This window comes from Cygnus olor, chromosome 5 (genome assembly GCF_009769625.2).
Source record: "Cygnus olor isolate bCygOlo1 chromosome 5, bCygOlo1.pri.v2, whole genome shotgun sequence".
Classification (NCBI taxonomy): Eukaryota; Metazoa; Chordata; class Aves; order Anseriformes; family Anatidae; genus Cygnus; species Cygnus olor.
Genome location: NC_049173.1, coordinates 34,920,448 through 34,938,346, shown reverse-complemented (window position 1 = coordinate 34,938,346; position 17,899 = coordinate 34,920,448). Strand labels below are relative to the sequence as shown.

Sequence of the window (17,899 nt, the reverse complement as noted above, 5' to 3'; positions counted from 1 at the left end):
AAGAACTAAAAATTAAGACAGTTTTGGAAAGCATTTACAATGAAGTAAAAAATGCAGAAAGGCTTGAGAGAGGAAAGAAACAAAACACTGAGATAGACCGTGTCAGAGAGCTAAGCTAGGAATGCACTGTACAAATCTAAGGAAAAAGAACAAACAGCTCCAGTGTGGCATACGGTATAGTATATTCAGTGATATCACAAGTTTTAGGATTGTATCAATAAATTGAAAGGCATTCTGGATTACAGGTGGCCAGTGAAAATACCTTAATTTAAATTATTTTTGAGAGTGCAGAGGAATTGGTAGATGTTAACTTACCTGGGTACCTGGGGCAGATGGAAGTTACAGAATGAATGCTGCCTGTGTTGCAAGGAACTTGAACCCAATGACCTCCTCCTCTTTTGTAATGGGTGATCCCGAGACGCCTGTACTGCAATATTTTGGTTTAGGACTCGGGGTTGTTTCACACACACTTCACTGAGCCAGCAGCTAGCTTCCAGCTGCTCTAGATTTTGTTTGGCTTCCAATAATTTCTGCTTCTTGACTATCCTTTCCAGCTGGAATTTGACCTTTTTCCGTCTGATGTTTCTTTCTGCCTTTTTTAAGGAGTACCTTCGCAAGAGCTCCAGCTGCACCAGTCTCTTCTTGTTCTGCTGTAGCAGGGAAGGGCAGATTTCCTGCCCAATGCTACTCTGCACCTCAGCCTCTGCATACAGTGCAGATTCTGTTTGCACTGCAAACTCCCTCTGTTGTTGCTGAAGGGCAGCTAGTCGGTTATTCTCATTTATAAGCCACTGCTGGTCTGTAAACAAAACAATGATTGAAAGAAAGTAAAAATCATAGGAGAAACATTATTCATTAAGTTAATCGGCCCTGAGAGCCCATTTCAGAACAGAATTCCTATGTAGCTAGAGCAAAGCCTTGACAAGACATTTAGAGAAAAATGTATCATTACTATACAGAAAACCCATTGGGATAAGCGCTCAGGTAGCAACTAATACTGCAAGATATGAACAGGGGGGTTGGCTGACACAGCTAAGAAACTGGTGAATAAGACTTTGTAAGCAAAAAGTTTAACACTTTCCAAAAGGATACAGACTTAGATAGTCAATTTGTCAAAGATTACACTCAATTATCTCGATTTTTTTCTTAAAATACAGAGGAAATATTTCAGTGCCCGAGTTCCTTCCTGCACAATTTTCAGACATGAGGTAGGTATTTGCAGAGTGAACTATGACTTGATCAGCTTTTATAATGTGAAATACACTACTACTTTTGCCTTAACTACTCTGAAGTCACATCTTAAAGTTCAAATGCTTTACGTAGGGAATGAACATATGTGCACTGGGAGAGGAGTTAACACAGGAACAACTACGGCTGCTTCAGAAGCACTTGCAAAAATGCCTGATCAGAGCCGATACATCTTGCACATGAGCACTTTAGCATGCAATGTACTTGAAATGAATGAAAAATTCCTGTGGCAAGGACACGGGTGAAGGCAACGCAATCTTTAGTTATAAGATGAACACACCCAAAAAAGACATATCACCAGTCAATGCATGTTTTTCATAAAATCATCAGTCTACTCCATAAAGAGAGCTAGATTCTCTCTTTTTACGGATGTGCCCCATATTTCATAAATGCTAAACATGCTTCTCTCACAAACCAAGTGATTATCCTCATTTGATAACAGTATTTTACATCTGTTTAAATTCTTCGTCTTTTCTAAACATTCAGAGAACCTGATCTTTGCAGTCAAAGGGGAAGCAGTAGAGGACACAGAACACCATGTTGATTTGTTTTTAACTCTTGAAGCAAGACCACTTTACTCCATGCAGGGGAAGTGCTTAGTGGTTTTTCAGTGTTTAGGCATGTTCTCTTTAAGAGTTTGTTCATTTTTAGGCTAGTATGAAAATATACATAATCAGCTGCACAGAGTTAACCAAAAAAATAAAATGCTTAGCTGAAAAAGCAACATACAAATCACAGGTAAAATTCCTTCATAAGTAGACCGTTTCTCAAAGGACAGAAGCTTTTCAAAGCACTTCCATCTTCCTAGCAGCAACACCTTTTTTGGATGGGTTTATCTTCAATCTGCAGCCCCTTACTGAAGAACTACCTTTAGTTACTCGTTCATGGGGTTAGGAAATCAGAGGTATTTAACTTTGATATGGTGAATGAGGGCTATCTGTAGCTCTTTGTAAAACAGGTGAGTGGCAAGAGGGGAATTTCAGGCTGTGGAAGTTTCCCTAATTTAAAAAATGTAGCCATCATTAGGCATAAGCATTGTAAGCATTACTTGCTTGGTGACTACAGATCTTGTTAAACATAATTCATTAGTGATCCCCACCTCTGTGATTCTGTTCAGTTTATGTTGGCAGCTACGCACACAGTACATGCATAGAAGTATGGATACTCTACAGGTAAGTGCAGTTCCTTTATGGCTAAAAGGAAAGCATTTAAATCATAGTTTTAGTTATCTTTTTCTTAACAGCATCTTTAACTTTTACATAAAAAACAGTTTTCCCAACTCTTGATTTCCAGATCTGTCCTCTGCACTGTGTTTCTACCAAGAAGAATAGTTGGCAGATGAGAGTGTCTCTGTAATAGAGCTGCAAGCCCTAAGATGCTAATTTATGTCTACTCACAAACTTGCCTCTGTCAGGAGCTGAGAAAAAGATAATGCAGAAAAGGCAAGAGAACTTTGGTGGGCTGCCAAGTGAAGAATTGTATTTGGCTGGCAAAAACTGCCTGTCTGGCTAAGCTTTGCATGAACACAGATAAACAGTGAAACTAGATTGGAGCAGAGAACAAGTCTAGATTCAAGAAATTAAGATATTTTGGAGAAACTCTGCACTGTCTACATACCCTAAGTCTATCTACTTCCTATCTCCACAATTTTCCTTTTAATCTCTTATTTATGGTTGGTGTAATTGAAAGATGGCAGACTGCATAAGTTTGGCTCTGAGAAACCTCAAAAAATTCAAAAATTATTCCTCTTCCAGGAACCAATAGCAGGCCTTGCCAAATGGAAATGGTGCCTTTGTTGTTCCTTATCAAGAAGCTTGGACCAAATCATTCATTAGAAGGTAACTAGAAGAACACAATAGCAACCCTATTTCAGTGGTCAAAAGCTTCTCAAGGTTTAAAATGTTGCCAAATCAGTCTACAAAATCTTTAAGAGGCAGTCACCAAGAAAAACCTTGCTGAATATATCTGCATGCAAAGCAGCATCTCTAGGGGATGGGAGCCACTGATGCTAGCAAACACCTCTCCAAATACGCTTTTCATGGCATGGTTAGCGTAGAGCTGAAGTTTGTGCCAGACCAGTATCACCAGTATTTTATCCAGTTACTTTCAGTTCAGGACTACAATAGTATCTCTGCTGAATCTGGCCTATAGGATGTATATGCAATATAACACTGATCACTGTAGAGTTCCTGTTGAAGTTAATCACTATCTCAACAAAAACTAGAACTTCATCACTTCATTACACTTCCATCTGGAAAATGCAAGCAGACAAAACACCATAAAACTTTAACCTGAAATTAATTATAATGTGTTTCAAAATCATCTGCTTAGAACTAAGCATGAAGTGAACTTCAATGTCCCACCTACTTCTCAGATGTGCACTGCTTAAAACTCACAAGGCAACCACAGTTTGAAGCATGGTCCTATGCCATGGGCCTTCACTAAAAGCACATGAATAAGGTCTGCACTGTGCTACCGGTGAGATCATCGACAAATGCATAGACAGAGCACCTTAACCAACATGTGTTGCAGTTCCAAGCATCAGCTCTCTCAGAACTGCTGCTTGGTTCCTATGTCATGCTGTTGTTAGAGCAGTTTCCCTTGAAAACTTACAGTATGAACTACCACGGCCATCTCAATTTCAATCTCTCGGAACAATGCAATGGATGAAGCACAGATAAATCAAAAGAAAAATGTAAAATACAGTAGAAAACTCAGTCTATGAGTCTCACATGGGAGAGTTGCACTACAGATACAGTCAGAGCAAAACTGCAGGGAAGCAGGATGGAGAGCAGCTGGGGAGACAAGAGGCTCAGTGCCACAGCAGGAGCAGCGTGTTGGTGCTGTCTCCCAGCAGTGACCTGCAAAGATAATTAGTGCTGCTGGTGCACTGCAAAGGAGCCCTGTTAGTCCTGTTAATCAAAGCTTGATAATTGTTCTCAAGGGAAAGGCAATTATAGGAGAAAACTAGTAATAAGCTGTAAAAATAAACTTCCACCCATAACACAAAGCATAACTAAGACAAAAAAACATAAAGAGGATGAAAGAATTCAGTAATGGAAGGGAAGTGAGAGAGGGCAGGAGGCGGGTACCTACTTTCTTGGATCTGCTGGTTGATGAGTGCTTGGTCATTTTCTAGTTCCCGCTCTGCTTTGATCTGTCCTCTGAGGATCTGCTGCTTTAAATCCTCAACATAGAGTTGCTGCCGTTGAATTTGTTTTCTGTGGAAAGCTTCCTGGTCTCTCAGTTTCTGCTGGTACTCTTCATGCACAGCATCTATCTCTCTGCTGTTAGAAATGCTGACAATGAATTTAAACCAGAAAAAAAAAACAAAAACATTTGTAACAAAACGAGTCATCTTACTAAAGACAGACAGACAACATTCAGGGGATTGTTTTGTTCAGTACGGGTGCATTACACAAAAAACTCATGATGGTAAAGTAGCTGAGTACATGCATGTCACAGCAGGCCACAGTCCTGTAAGTATCAGAAATGCCAGCATTCCTGAAAGTTGACATGGTGAAGCAGAAAATTCCATCACCAGAAAGAAGGCAAAAAGAATTTAAAAAATATTGTCACTTGTCATTTTGTTGAAGATCTTCCACAAAGGAAATTGGAGGGAGAAGGGGGTGTTAATGTTTTATAAATTTATAACCCAGTATTATAGGATGTTTTTCATCTGAGTACTTCAAAGAGTTTTAAAGAAATGTAAAACATTTTATCGCTTCTTACAGATCAAAAATCTTCAACCTCGAAAGGGTTACAGGAATTACTGAGATTACAGTGAAAGTCTCTGAAAGTATCAAGGAAAGAACTCGATCATCCAATTCTCTCTTGGATGCAGCTTTTACATTAGGTTGCTACTTCTATACATGGAGCATGACTGTGATCAGGAAAGTGACTAACCTGTGAAAAACTCTACAGTCCCTCCAAGAGGCTTCTTTCCTGACTGTTTGCCAAAAATTTATACACACACACACTATCTAAATAATATCTATTCTTAGCACGAACCACAACAGTATTCAAGATCTAGTAACCCTATGGAAGAAAGGAATATACATTCTACCTGTCTGTACATCATCATCAGAAATTCTTAACATTAAAGATTTATTATGTACAAAGTAGATATATGATCTTTACCTGACATTTTGTTTCTAAACACCACATTATACACGCATCAGAAAATTAAATATTTAAGTCTTGAAAAATATGTGATTATATTTTACTAATGTATTAAATGATGTATTAAAATAAATTTATTACGCTTTTTAAAAAAAAGCTAATATGTCAAAACTCTAAAGAGTCCTTGAAGGTCAAAAGAAAAGAAAAATATAGTATCAAAGGGAATGCTTTGGAAATGTCACGTTGTTTACAAAATCATTGCAAATACAAGGTCAGATGCGCATTTGCCCTTTGCTACATTTGAATTTATTTGAAATCTCTATCTAGGACCATAAGCATTTGTTTGAAACAGCCATTTCTACAGTAACAACTTTGACTGTATGCTAGATCAGCCAACAAAACAGATGAAACAATTAAGCAGCCAAAACCTACATGTCTTCTGGAACGCCTTTAGATGTAACATCCATTTTCACTTTCTTAAGAAGCAGCAGGAAATCCTGACTACACAAAGCCTTAAAATTCCCGATAATTTAAAATATTACTGACTCTTTTCCACTCACCTGAGGAAAACAGAATTTGTTTTTTAATGTTTATGTATACATAATGCTGTTGAGAATAACTGAAGAGAAGCATCTTCTATTCATATCTGTTATTGCATGGTGCAGTCAAAGTACAAACTTTGTCACTGCCATCTGCTAAATGGCTTGTGTGTATTTGAGACCTACAGAAACAAATCACAAGAATAGGCAGCTCCAAGATCCATTTGTCCTTGGCTTGACTGCTAAGAAGCCAACAGTCTGTGATTTGTATTTGTTTCTCTTGGATGAACAGTAATCGATGCCCAGGAAACAGGACTGGGACCCCTAGTTTCTTATTCACCTGAAGTAGGTTTGAATTGACATTTTACTGATGCACTGTAAGGCTCCTGTGGCTGTTTCATACCCAAGCTGTTCGGTTGTTTCTATTGACACCAACCACTGGGGAACAAACTTAGAGGTTAAAGGTGGTCTAGTTAACTAAAGAATCATCCCTTTTTGAATATAAAATGAAATCTGAAGAGTTTAATTTAGAAAAAGCTCCCATGTTTTTAATACAAACCCTGAGGGAGGTTTTCCACAAATGAGGATGCAAGGTTATGTTCTATATTTTCCAATAAATATGCAGTAGCTAAACTACTAAATCAGTAGCTTAACTACTGATCTGAGACAGAAGACCCCTCTGATTCTGGAGCAGTTACATCACCTCTGTGCTTTCATGCACTTAGGTTGCAAGGTCTTCATGGCAAGGACTGCCTTTGAATACTTATGCACTACTTAACCTAAGAGAGCCTTGATGTCAGCTCTTGCCGATACATTAGAAGTAATAAACCTTAATAGCAATTGTACATGTTAAGTCTATGCACAATGCTGATGATGGGGTAGACTTCAGCCTCTTTTACTGACATATAAAAGCTCTGATTCCTACGGTGGTAGGACAGCTGAAAAATCTGAATCTACATTTGTTACTGAACATTTGCATGACCTTGGGAAATCACTTAGTCTGAGACACATGTGAAAGAAGCAAAATACATTCATCCAAGAGAAGTGAGGAGAATCCATTAACCTTATCAAATATTAGAAAGCCGAGTATTAGAAGAGCTGATTTCTATTCATTTAACATTATCAGCAGCATTCTGTAGGAGATTGAGGAAACAGAGTAAGTCGTTGCCAATAAGGCTGAAAAGCGGAGTTTGTCTACTGAACAGTAGACAAAGAATTCTTGTTCTGCATCTGTTTACTAAAACTACATAAAATTTCCTTTACAAAAACATCTTCTGTTCTTAACCTGAGTTTTTGCTCGCAGTCATCATATCATAATTCAAACTGCTTACAAATTGAAAAGCAGAACTTCTAAGTACGTGAAAACTCAATGCTGCATTTCAATCATAAGACCTCAAAATGCTCGTGGGGGCAGTTAGCTAACACCTATTTACAGGTGGGAGAGAGTAACAAGCTCTTCCCATACTTTCCAACAATGTGGAAAACATCCCACAGCCATTATAATGAATCAGGGAATAAGCATTGCAAACAATGGACACGGAAGTGTGGTGTTTGCTGTTCTCAGCAGCACTAGTATATTCCCTCATGTATGGGGTAATAGCTTTTTGTTGATCTGACGTGAAACTGTAAGATCCTTTCCAACAGGCATGTGTGTTTGCACATAGAGCAGACGCTGGCCAAACTAATGTTATTGCTAACAGCTCCATACTATGACTACACCCCATACAAGCCAAGAGTACAGAGGCACGGCCATACTTCACTTTAAATCTTGGAAAAGAAACACATCACAGCAACCATTACCATATTATTACTGCCATGTTTTGGTGAGGTAGCTGGATGGAATGATTCTCTCTCTAAGGTTGAAGTTTCTGTAATAAAAGGTAGGTGGATTGTCCCACTGCTGCTGAAGGTATATATACAAATTGCAGTTCTGCTGCTATTTCAGTGCCTCTTTGCCTCATCTCCTAATTTTTAATAGTACAAAACAACAGCCAGGCAGGGTGGTAGGGACAACTCTGAATACCTGAATACAGAGACTGAACATCCAACAGCTTTTTACAAAGTCGCTTCTTAAGATGGTTTTCTCAAGTGGAAGAAAAAGATAATGAAAATTGATGCACAGCCGCTTACATAACACAGGCATTATGGTACAAGATGGAATTTTTTCCCTCCGGTTGTGAGCTTACTGACTGGTTTGGGGTACAGATCTGTCTCTCACAGAAACTGCTGAAACCAAGAACATAAATTGAGAATGCTCCCTTTCTACCTTTGAACATGCTATGTCATGTCAACACATCCTTGCTACTTTGTAGAAATACCACCACAAATTAAACTCAAAAAGGAGGTGACAATGGCCCCCAAAAGAAAATAACATTCACACACACTTAGTGGCTAAATCACCTAGTAGGCAATGTAAAGAACAGTTTTTATAGCACATATTTGAATGATTAAACTAAAAACAAATATCAATTCAATTAACATAAGAATATAGCCACTCTGAAATAGGTGGACAAAATCACTCATTTCTTTCATCTAGAATGCCTTAAATAAGATGTACTATTAAATTAATATTTGAAATACAGAAATCCTATGATACAGGAATCAAGCACAGATCAATTTCTGCTATTGCGTATGTTCCTTCCTTCCCATAAAAGCAAACTGCGTTCAGTACAGTTATAGCAGGAAATAACATAACCTCGGGACAAATGTAAGACGAACAGCTTCGTTTCTGTAGACATTGAGACATACATAAAATCTTGGTTTCACAGGACCGGTATACTCTGGCATACAGCATATGAAAAAAGCAACCCTGCATAAAATTTCATAAAAGCATGCAGATTTCTAGGTGTACCAAATGCAGCAAGAAGTGTCAACAGTTACCCCTCCTCCAAGTAAACCTTTTGAAATAGCAATTAAAATTACAACAGCAAGATAACAACCTGAAAATAAATATAACAAATTACTGAGAAAAAAATATTATATTATACCAATATTGCTGGATTGTTTTTCCATCTCATTTTTCTCTCCACAAAGTTTGCATGACGCATGCTAAATGAACCATCTGTAAATCCACATTTTTTCCAGCCTGTTTTGTCGTCAGCTCTCCGGGATCCTATTGTGCAATTCTCCTCCCCTCTTCCCCAAACACTTCTACTGCTGATGCAGAGGCTGGCGGCTCCTACAGCATAATGCAGTTTTCAGTAACTATGGCAGCAATAGCTCTGTGGTGAGGCAGAATGCTTTCTGCAACAAAATCTTCAGGCTCAGATAGAGAAACTCAAGTGAAAAAAATAAAAAGCAAGGAACACTTCCTAAGAGCTGTGATTTGTCATTTTTCCCTAAAGAAAACATCAGTCAAGTTAGCATCCCAGTCCTTCTGTCTGCCTAGTATTGAAGTCCATTTTTCTTTTACTAATGATTTTTTTTTCCAGGGGAAGAAGAGTTAATAAAGCAGAGGGGAAAAGAAAAAAAAAAAAAAAAGATGTTGGCAAGACCTTTTGCATGTTTGCAAATCCCAGCATTGTGAGCAATCACAAGTCAGGGTTACAAGCCTATCCACTGATATATATTCCCCCGCCTTGCTCCATCCTCCCCCTTTCCACACGCGTCCGATCCGGGGCCCTTCCCGCAGGGTCTCAGAGCATCACAGCACGCAGCTGCACGGGACCAGCAGAGGAGACTGAGTACATCTGCTTCTGCCTAGCACTGAGGCTCAAACCTCTCCCTTCTCTTCCCTAAAGCAAAGGGAAAAATGATGCAGGAGCTGTGAAGCAATGCCACTCGCACAATTCAAAGCAAAATTTGGGGGGTGAGGGGCAGAAGTGGAAACCAGAAATCAGTAAAAACATCCAGCAGAGTCAGAAACCTTTGGACGTAAGGGACCTTCAGAAATACGTACACAGAAGAATCCCATTCAGGGCAGTCACCATCAGGCAAAATATCATTCAGATTTTTGATTAGCTCGTTTGCTTATGGGTTTTATTTGTTTGGTTTTTAGCTTTTCCACGAAAACAAAAATCAAAACCTCCTTTTTTCTTTGCTTAAACCCCAAAACAAAACAACAGTAAGGCAATGACTTGGTTAAGGCAGTCCTTTAAATACACTTCTAAAACAGACCTCTCTTTGGCAAGGAATCACAGGCACAAGACACAGACGCACACTCCGGTAAAGGTCACTGCTGCATTGCTAAATTCCAGTTCAGCTGTAACTACAATCTATCACAGGCTACCCCTTACGATTTCAGTTATATATAGAATTAGTTAATGCCCCTGCTAAATCACCCTTTTGCTCTAAGTTCTGGAGCTGCTGTAATTGACGTAGTGACATACTAATATGACAGTGTAATTGTTTAGTGAAATATTTGGGGGATCTTTCAAGGGTTGCAAAAGCCTTCTTTAACTTGTATTTGTACAGCACTTTGAAATTCTCAAGTGATAGCTGTTAGTAAGAACACAAAGTATTTTTACAAATACTAGTTGGACTAGCTGCACTGTACCACATTAGCTGTTGTGTTCTCCAGTATCAGATGCCTTATCTATGGATACTTTTTCCTTTCTAATCCCGTAGAATTTCCTACATTCTTAAAAGACGTTTTGTTTTGGGTCTTGGTATTTTCAGGGAGAAACCTTAAACATGTTCCAAGCAGCTACAATTCATTCTGTGTGCTGCTCTATCCCTGGACTCTAATGGAACTACTCCTGTTGTATGTTTTTTTTAAAATCAGACTAGCAAGAGAACAGAAATAGAGTTTACAGTTATATGCAGTACGGTATTAAGGCAACAACAGGAGCAAGAACCTCATTATCTACTTATGTGTGGTGATGCTGTCATATGATTGTTGCCAGTCTCAAGCCTTCCATGTGTTTGCTGGCCTCCAATAAGCATCAGAAACATGAAATGCTGGGCTCTTTTGTGTAGGGAATATGAACAAGTAGCCAAGTAACAAGTACATTGACCTCTACCTCTTTTCAAATAAAGTTTCATGTTTACAGTTTTAATAATTGGGTTCAATGGTAAAAATGTGTTCCCTCTCTCATTTCTGAAAATATTTTAATATAAAATTAGAGCTTGAACAGACAATTCAACCTAATGAAAGCAGATGAGAAAAATAATGTAATCATACTGACAGCACAAGAAATGAGATTATAACTAATGATTATGATAATGTATATGTCGATATGTTCTGAAATAAAAATTCCAGAAGAAAGCAAAATACCGTCAGTTCCTGATTAAAGAGTATTCAAATGCATGGAAGCTCAACAATTTCGGAATGATTTTTGTGTGCAGTTGCCATGCCTCTTTGCATAAATTGACCACATTCTGCACTAGGAATTTCTTGTTTGGACTCTTACATAAAGCTATTTTCTTCTCAACAGTAGAGAAACCAATTTGTCTAAGGAATTTTTGATATACTAATGGGTAAACACAATACTTACCACTGACATCAGATTTATAGTAAATCCCACTGCAGTTGTGATTTCAAAATACAGATTACACGTGCAACAAATGTGCAAACTATTTGCACAAGATAGAGTATGAAAAAAGAACATGGTTGCAGAGACTTGCTTGTAATTCAGCTGCAAGTACAGATTCTTGTTTCAACATGATAAAGTCAAATTAAATTTTGGAGCCTAGTTTGCTTCTTCTGGAGGAAGCCAGTGTAGCACAGAAGAAAGGCAAAGCTAGAAGGGCGAAAAAAATCAGCATGATTTAGACACATCGCTTTAAATAGTTTTCTTACCTTATTTCAGGAGAACATTTGTTTTCTTTACAGTTTGTACATTTTTGACTGTAAAAATAAAAATAGGAAATTACAAAGAGATTCAAACAGAAGGCAAAAGAACTTCATTGAAGACTATTAAACACAGAGATGATGTTATATTTTTCAGTGGAGGAATGCTCTGAGATACAGGCTGCTAGCAGCTGGTAAAGCATATATGAAATACTAAATGTGCGGGTGCGTGCATGTGTGTGAAATACTAGGTGGAATTTTATTTATTTATACTGTTTCAGCAAATAAGCACTCCTTGTAGTCCATTCAGTGCTATATTAGTGTTCAAAGTACCTCAGACACACCTTTTAGTACTTGATATTGACTCTTCTTTGCAAAACCTAGACATTTTAGGTGACCTCATTTTATTCTCATATTACAGATTTTAGGCTAGATGTCTTGCTCATAACTAGCTCCATAAGCAGAACTACTTGTCTGGACAGAAAGACAGGCTTACTGGTTATTGTAAGAGAAGAACGAGTAGATCAATTCCGTTTACATTTGCTAAAAAATTAGTCAAGGGAAAAAAAAAGACCAATGGATATATCAACTGAAAGACAACTATTTTTTAGACATTGTCTATAGCTTATTTCTCTAACAGATAGACATTTGTCAAAGTGGTGTGAATGCAATACCATTATGCTTCTCATTTTCATTGAAGTAATCATTTGAAACACTCTGGCTAAGTCTGAGCATAGTGTTACATTACCTAATATTTTTAAGTCCTGACCAAATGATTAAAAAACTGATCAATACAATCTGAAATGTTCTTCAGTCCCATCAAGTTAAAAAAGGCAAAATCTAGTGCAATGCTATGCTAAACTGTTCACAACACTTTCGGATTTCTGCATGTTTTTCTAGGACCGAAGTTCTATAATAAATGCTCCACTTCTGATGTCTAAATTCATGTAATGAGCAATGCGGTATCTAATTCTGACAGTCATTAGAAAATGACTTAAATTCTTCATCATTTTTTCCAAAGAAAATAATAGCATTGATGTGTGTAAAATGTAAGTCAGTAAACGAATAAACTTCAAATACCATCTTCTAGAAAGGTACCACTGCAGCAAATCAAAAAACAAATGCAGAGATCAGACATGTTAAAGAGAGCACATAGAAACACACTACCCAAGGTGGAAAGCAAGCCACTTGAACACTAGGGTGAAGAGATGTTCAAAAACAGGGAAAACATTTTATGCTTATAAAAATAACATGAGATTCTTCCCCCAGAAAGAGCAAGAAGATTCCCAGTATGTAACCACACCAAAACAGTCTAGCAAGAAGCAGAACTATCAACAGATATGAATGAGAAGATGGCTGTTTCTTGCCTTTGACAGGTCAATTGAATGTGCCAGGCTGAGAGGAATTAAAAGAGAAAAAGAACCCAATTACATTTAGTTCTCCTATATTCTGTTAATGTTACAAGCTGAAACACAGGAGGTATCTTAACTCATTTCCCTGATATACATTAATCACTGTCTTCTTTACACCAACCCTCTCCTTTTTCAGGAAGCCTCTCTCATTAAAAGCATACATTAGACATTGTGGATATGAGCAGCTCTTCAACACTTTGGAAGCAGTCTATGCCTTATTTACTGCTCAGTTTTAAAAAACAAAAGAGAATCACAACGGCCCTCTGAGATGAAGGGCTCAATATGGACCTGAGCTGCAGGGAATTTACGAGCAAAAAGATCTTCTGATTTTCACAACAGTTAGCAGGGAAACTGAACTGATAATTATGTTGGCTAAATCCTGATTCATAACTAGAGAAGTCCATTCTGTGCACTGAAGTAATAATATTGCAAAAGTTATAGATTAGCTTGTAAATCAAAACAGCTATAACGCAGATGTGGAAGTGTACTGAATTAAGGCTGCCTGACAGTCTTGACCAAGGCATTTTCTTGATTGAGCATCGATATTCATTGTGCATCAATAAATAATTTTGAAGTTTATTGCTGGAATATCATAATATTTCAAAATTAATCAGTTGGCTAATGCCTTTTCCTGGACACTTTTATTTGATTTTGAACAGTTGGAAACGTGATGGGACTTATTTTAAATACAAATCAGTTTTGTCTAATTAAAGTCCTGTCCTCAGACATTGTCCCAAAAGAGAAAAACTTTTGTTCTTTTTCTTTTTCTTTTTTTTTTTTAAACTTACTTTTCAAGGGAAGAAAGGATATAATGAGGAGAATGGGTGCAACCTCCATCCAAGTTGAGCCAGTCCAAAGTTCTACAGCTCAGAATGGGTGGGATATCATTAATCTACAAAACACATAACACAAGAACAGGAAGAAAAAAATATCACAGCAGCCTAGGAACTTTCAACTTAGCAATAACACTGTTGCTGCTTACTGCTGTATGCAATGCTGTATAATATCCAGGATATGCATAATAATCTCTCTCACGTGAACTTACAATCACACGGTTCTGCTTAGTCTTTAGTAATTTGCAAAACTATTAATTTGTTACTGAGTACACTTCTTTTTGTAGCTCTGTTTTAATGTACTGCATGTTATATTAATCAAGAAATAAAGGATGAAAGCAAATGGAAAGTAAGCCCGTATTTCAACTACAAAGGTGAGTACAAAAGGACAGTTGAGAAGAAAGTACTAAATGTTACCATGTGAAAATCTGTTTTAAAAGGAAGTTTCTTGCCAATATCAGTTGTTAAAATGGTTATATCCTAAATCAGAAAGCATACATTCCTTAAGGTAGCTTTTTGAGCTATGTAGGACAGTCTTTTTAAGAACTATGTTTTATTTTTATTTTTTGAAACATTATTAAAATAGCTGACCAAATAACATCCTGCAGTAGTTAGTTCCTGTGATCAACGTATCAAGAAATATTTCATCTATTTCTGATGTATGTAACAATTAAAAGCTTTCAGGGCTAACAACACTCAAGCAGTTAATCCTGTAAATTTTCCATTTCTGATAGTAAACATCATTTAGGATGGTGAAATGACAGTATATAGAGGATAATTAAGAAAATTATCAAATGTGGAAAGACTCTTAATTGGTCTTTTCATTGCAGCCGTCTGCCCTTCTGTTTCAATCCCACTTTTCGTCATGACTAGAAATAGGAAACACTGAATTATTCAGGGGATCTGCATCACCGTTTGCTAAGCACATCTGAAAGAAGCAATAGTATCCTCCCACAAAAGGTTTAGTGTCATTACAGACCATTAGATGGAGGAAATGAAACAAGCGAATATGACGACATCAAGAAATATTATCTACCCCAGGCTGGCTTTTAAGATGGAAAATAACAGGGAAAATCAATAAAGAATTAGGACAGAGAAATACAAATCCTCAGAACTTACTGATCTTCTTTGCCTTAAGACAGCAGCTTCTGCTGGGTGATTGAATCTAAACTTATGAGACTTGCCAAGGACAACCAGGGCCCCTGTAAACAAAAATTAATTAGAAATCTGCAGAGACACAATGCATGAAGCAGTTAGTGCCCTAAATGTATAGGTTTCTAAACTGCTGTGTACAAACTACTGTGTATTCAAACCACTATAGAATAGCCTGTTAAAGAAAAAAAAAAAAAAAAGAAGATATTCTGACCAACCACTTTCTGACAGTCACAGAGCAGAGGACTATTTTTAAAATTTGCCACTATGGAACATCACAGCTATCATTCTGTAATGACAGCATCCAAACAAACTAATCTTGGGGACCTCTGCAAATCCACATAACAGTAAATTCCCTGTTCATACTAAAGACCAGCATGACTTTGTACAAAAAACCTAATGAATACATTGCTGGAAACTTGTTTTGATACTAGCTCTTTAAGAATCCAGATCAATCCAAGATTTCAGTAACTAGCTTTTTTTATTATTTTTTTAAACAACCAAAAAATATGGGAGCCTGATTTCAGCTGAGCTTATTCACCATATCCTATGACTCAATGGCTAGTTCTGGAGGTCATTTCAATCATATAACATAATTGCCCTAAAACCAGCCAGAGATCTGCTGGCTTGGAGCCAATCTCCACTACTTTCCACAGCACTACCTCTGACTACAGATCTTCACTTTTCAGAATGATACAGACTACTGCTGCCAAAAGGCATCTTAATATGCCTTCACCTTTGTCTTCATTTTTGCTTTCTGTGGGTAGGTTCATTTGCTTGTACCAGCCTGGAAGCTACAGCTATAGGTCAAACCTTGCGGTGCTAGGCAGCTGTAGGAAACTGAAAGATGCATTTCTCAGAGTTGAATAAGCTTGGTAAATTGTTATCTCTAAACGCCAGAAATAGGTTGATTACAATGCATCACTCATAGAAAAAGCAAGCCTTACCTTGTGACAGACGACATGATCCAGTGACTTCGCATCCGTTCACAGTGCAGTGTGCCCCCTGAACTGGTCGTAAGGTTACAATCCCACAGATGTTGTCTATCACACAATGGTCTTTTTCAATCCAACGCCCCTGCAAAACTACAATGTATAGTTCTTTTTATTTCATCTGTTGAAGGAGTTGGGTTCACACTGTTTTCCTCAGAATGCAGTACCACGCAGTTTTACCCTATGACTGCATACTTCATACCTCAAAGGACTATTTCACTTGCAGAACGAGAGCTGCAAATTGTTGTCTTTGTTAGCCCAGTACCAAATAACAGAAAAAAACTTGACTGAAACTGGAATTCTCTTTCAAAGTATTTCCAGTTCTGGAAAACTATAAGCTACTTTCTGACTTGTAAGCTGAAGCACAAATTCTTCTATTGTGCTGAATTTCCTTATTGCTATTATGGCATTCATCATTTATATTTTGGTAATCCATTGGAAGAAAATAATCAAACAGCCAAACTTAGTAGAATTAACCAATGCAGAGATTCCAGATTTTCCAATTTCTGTAGAAAGTTTCACACTCTAGTATCATTTGTAGCTCTTCAGATTCTGTTTAAATTAAGGCTAAAAATGAAATGAAATAATAAATATTCTGAATTGTTTAGATTTTATATGTAAAATAATCTGTGCCCAAGGAGAGTTAAAAACATTTTGAATGTACCCTGATGACCTGCGCCATTAGTTTATGACAGAACATACCAGGATTTGGATGTTGGACACCGACATTTCTAAACTCTAACACAGCATTTCACAAGCATAAATAAAATTCTACAGAGACTTCCATCCCTTTCATTGATTTTTTTTTTTTTACTTCAGACAGCAACAAAAAATAACAAAGATTTTAGCCAACTTATGTAATTATTCTTCTCTCCTTACCTTCTTCTATAAAGACAGATGACAAAAAGAAACATTACCTAGCTATTACACAAACAAATGTAAACCACTTGCTTTGAACTGACCATATCATAAAATAATCTGTAATATCATTCTCTTACCAATGTCTTGATCTTGGTCTGAATCACTCCTTCCAATTTTGGTTGTTCCTTCCTAAAACAAGAAAACAACTAATATAAAAGTCAGTTACTGAAGACGAATTCTATATAGGGATTAAAAAAGCATATATATATATATATATATATATATATATATATATATATAATAAATAAATAAAAGAATATATCCTTAATTCTATATGAGGATTAGATGTACAGAAACTTAGCAAATACTTGAAATATATCACTTCTGAATGTTTGGACTGTTTAGAGCAAACTGTAGAAACTACTTTGTAGTACTTCATCCTACCGACCCCCATAGGAATGCAATTACTTCTTATCCTGCAGCTACGTCAGCTTCTGTTACTAATCCAGTAGATGGGGTAACCCTCAGAGGACGATTTCTGGAATGTGCTCGTGACAAATATTTTGAATGTGAACACGTCCTGATGCTTTGAGCTTTTACACTGAGATTTGTTGTTTGCAGAAATGAGATAATTCTTTTTAAAAATAAGTACTCATGCATGAAGAAAGAAGTCACAAAATGACTACTCAGTTAATTATTTTTTTTCATAATAAAAATCAAGATATAAAAGTAACTGAATTCCTATTTAACAAGGCAACCATGTCAGAGAATGTGAATTCTTCAAAGTAACTACCTAAAGGTGAACTTTTTTCCAACACATAAATGACATTTATAAAAAGTCTTCCTGGTGATTATGGCATATGGACATGTTCCTAAACTTGAACATTAAATAACTTCACAGAAAAGGACCACCCAGGAACAAAAATCTTAAGAAAAGCAGATCAAAACCACATTATCGGCCAGTGATGGGAGGGAGACAGTATTCTTAAGGTACAGTGCAAATATCAAT

The 17,899-nt window shown here is 37.0% G+C and overlaps 1 protein-coding gene across 4 annotated transcripts in view; it reads right to left on the bottom strand.

Annotated features, from left to right (window-relative positions):
- Positions 1 to 17,899, bottom strand: part of STARD9 (StAR related lipid transfer domain containing 9) — a 105,521-nt gene that overhangs the window by 19,631 nt on the left and 67,991 nt on the right. Inside the window, exons 17-23 of one of the 4 annotated variants that reach the window (XM_040557358.1) lie at positions 17,028 to 17,079; positions 15,985 to 16,122; positions 15,005 to 15,087; positions 13,841 to 13,944; positions 11,650 to 11,697; positions 4,345 to 4,535; positions 316 to 799 (exon numbers count right to left, since the gene is read on the bottom strand). In XM_040557358.1, coding sequence (XP_040413292.1) covers positions 316 to 799; positions 4,345 to 4,535; positions 11,650 to 11,697; positions 13,841 to 13,944; positions 15,005 to 15,087; positions 15,985 to 16,122; positions 17,028 to 17,079 — 1,100 coding nt within the window. Of the gene's footprint in view, positions 1 to 315; positions 800 to 4,344; positions 4,548 to 8,896; positions 11,626 to 11,649; positions 11,698 to 13,840; positions 13,945 to 15,004; positions 15,088 to 15,984; positions 16,123 to 17,027; positions 17,080 to 17,899 lie in introns of those variants that run through there. The other 3 variants (XM_040557357.1, XM_040557360.1, XM_040557359.1) reach the window with 3 other exon arrangements.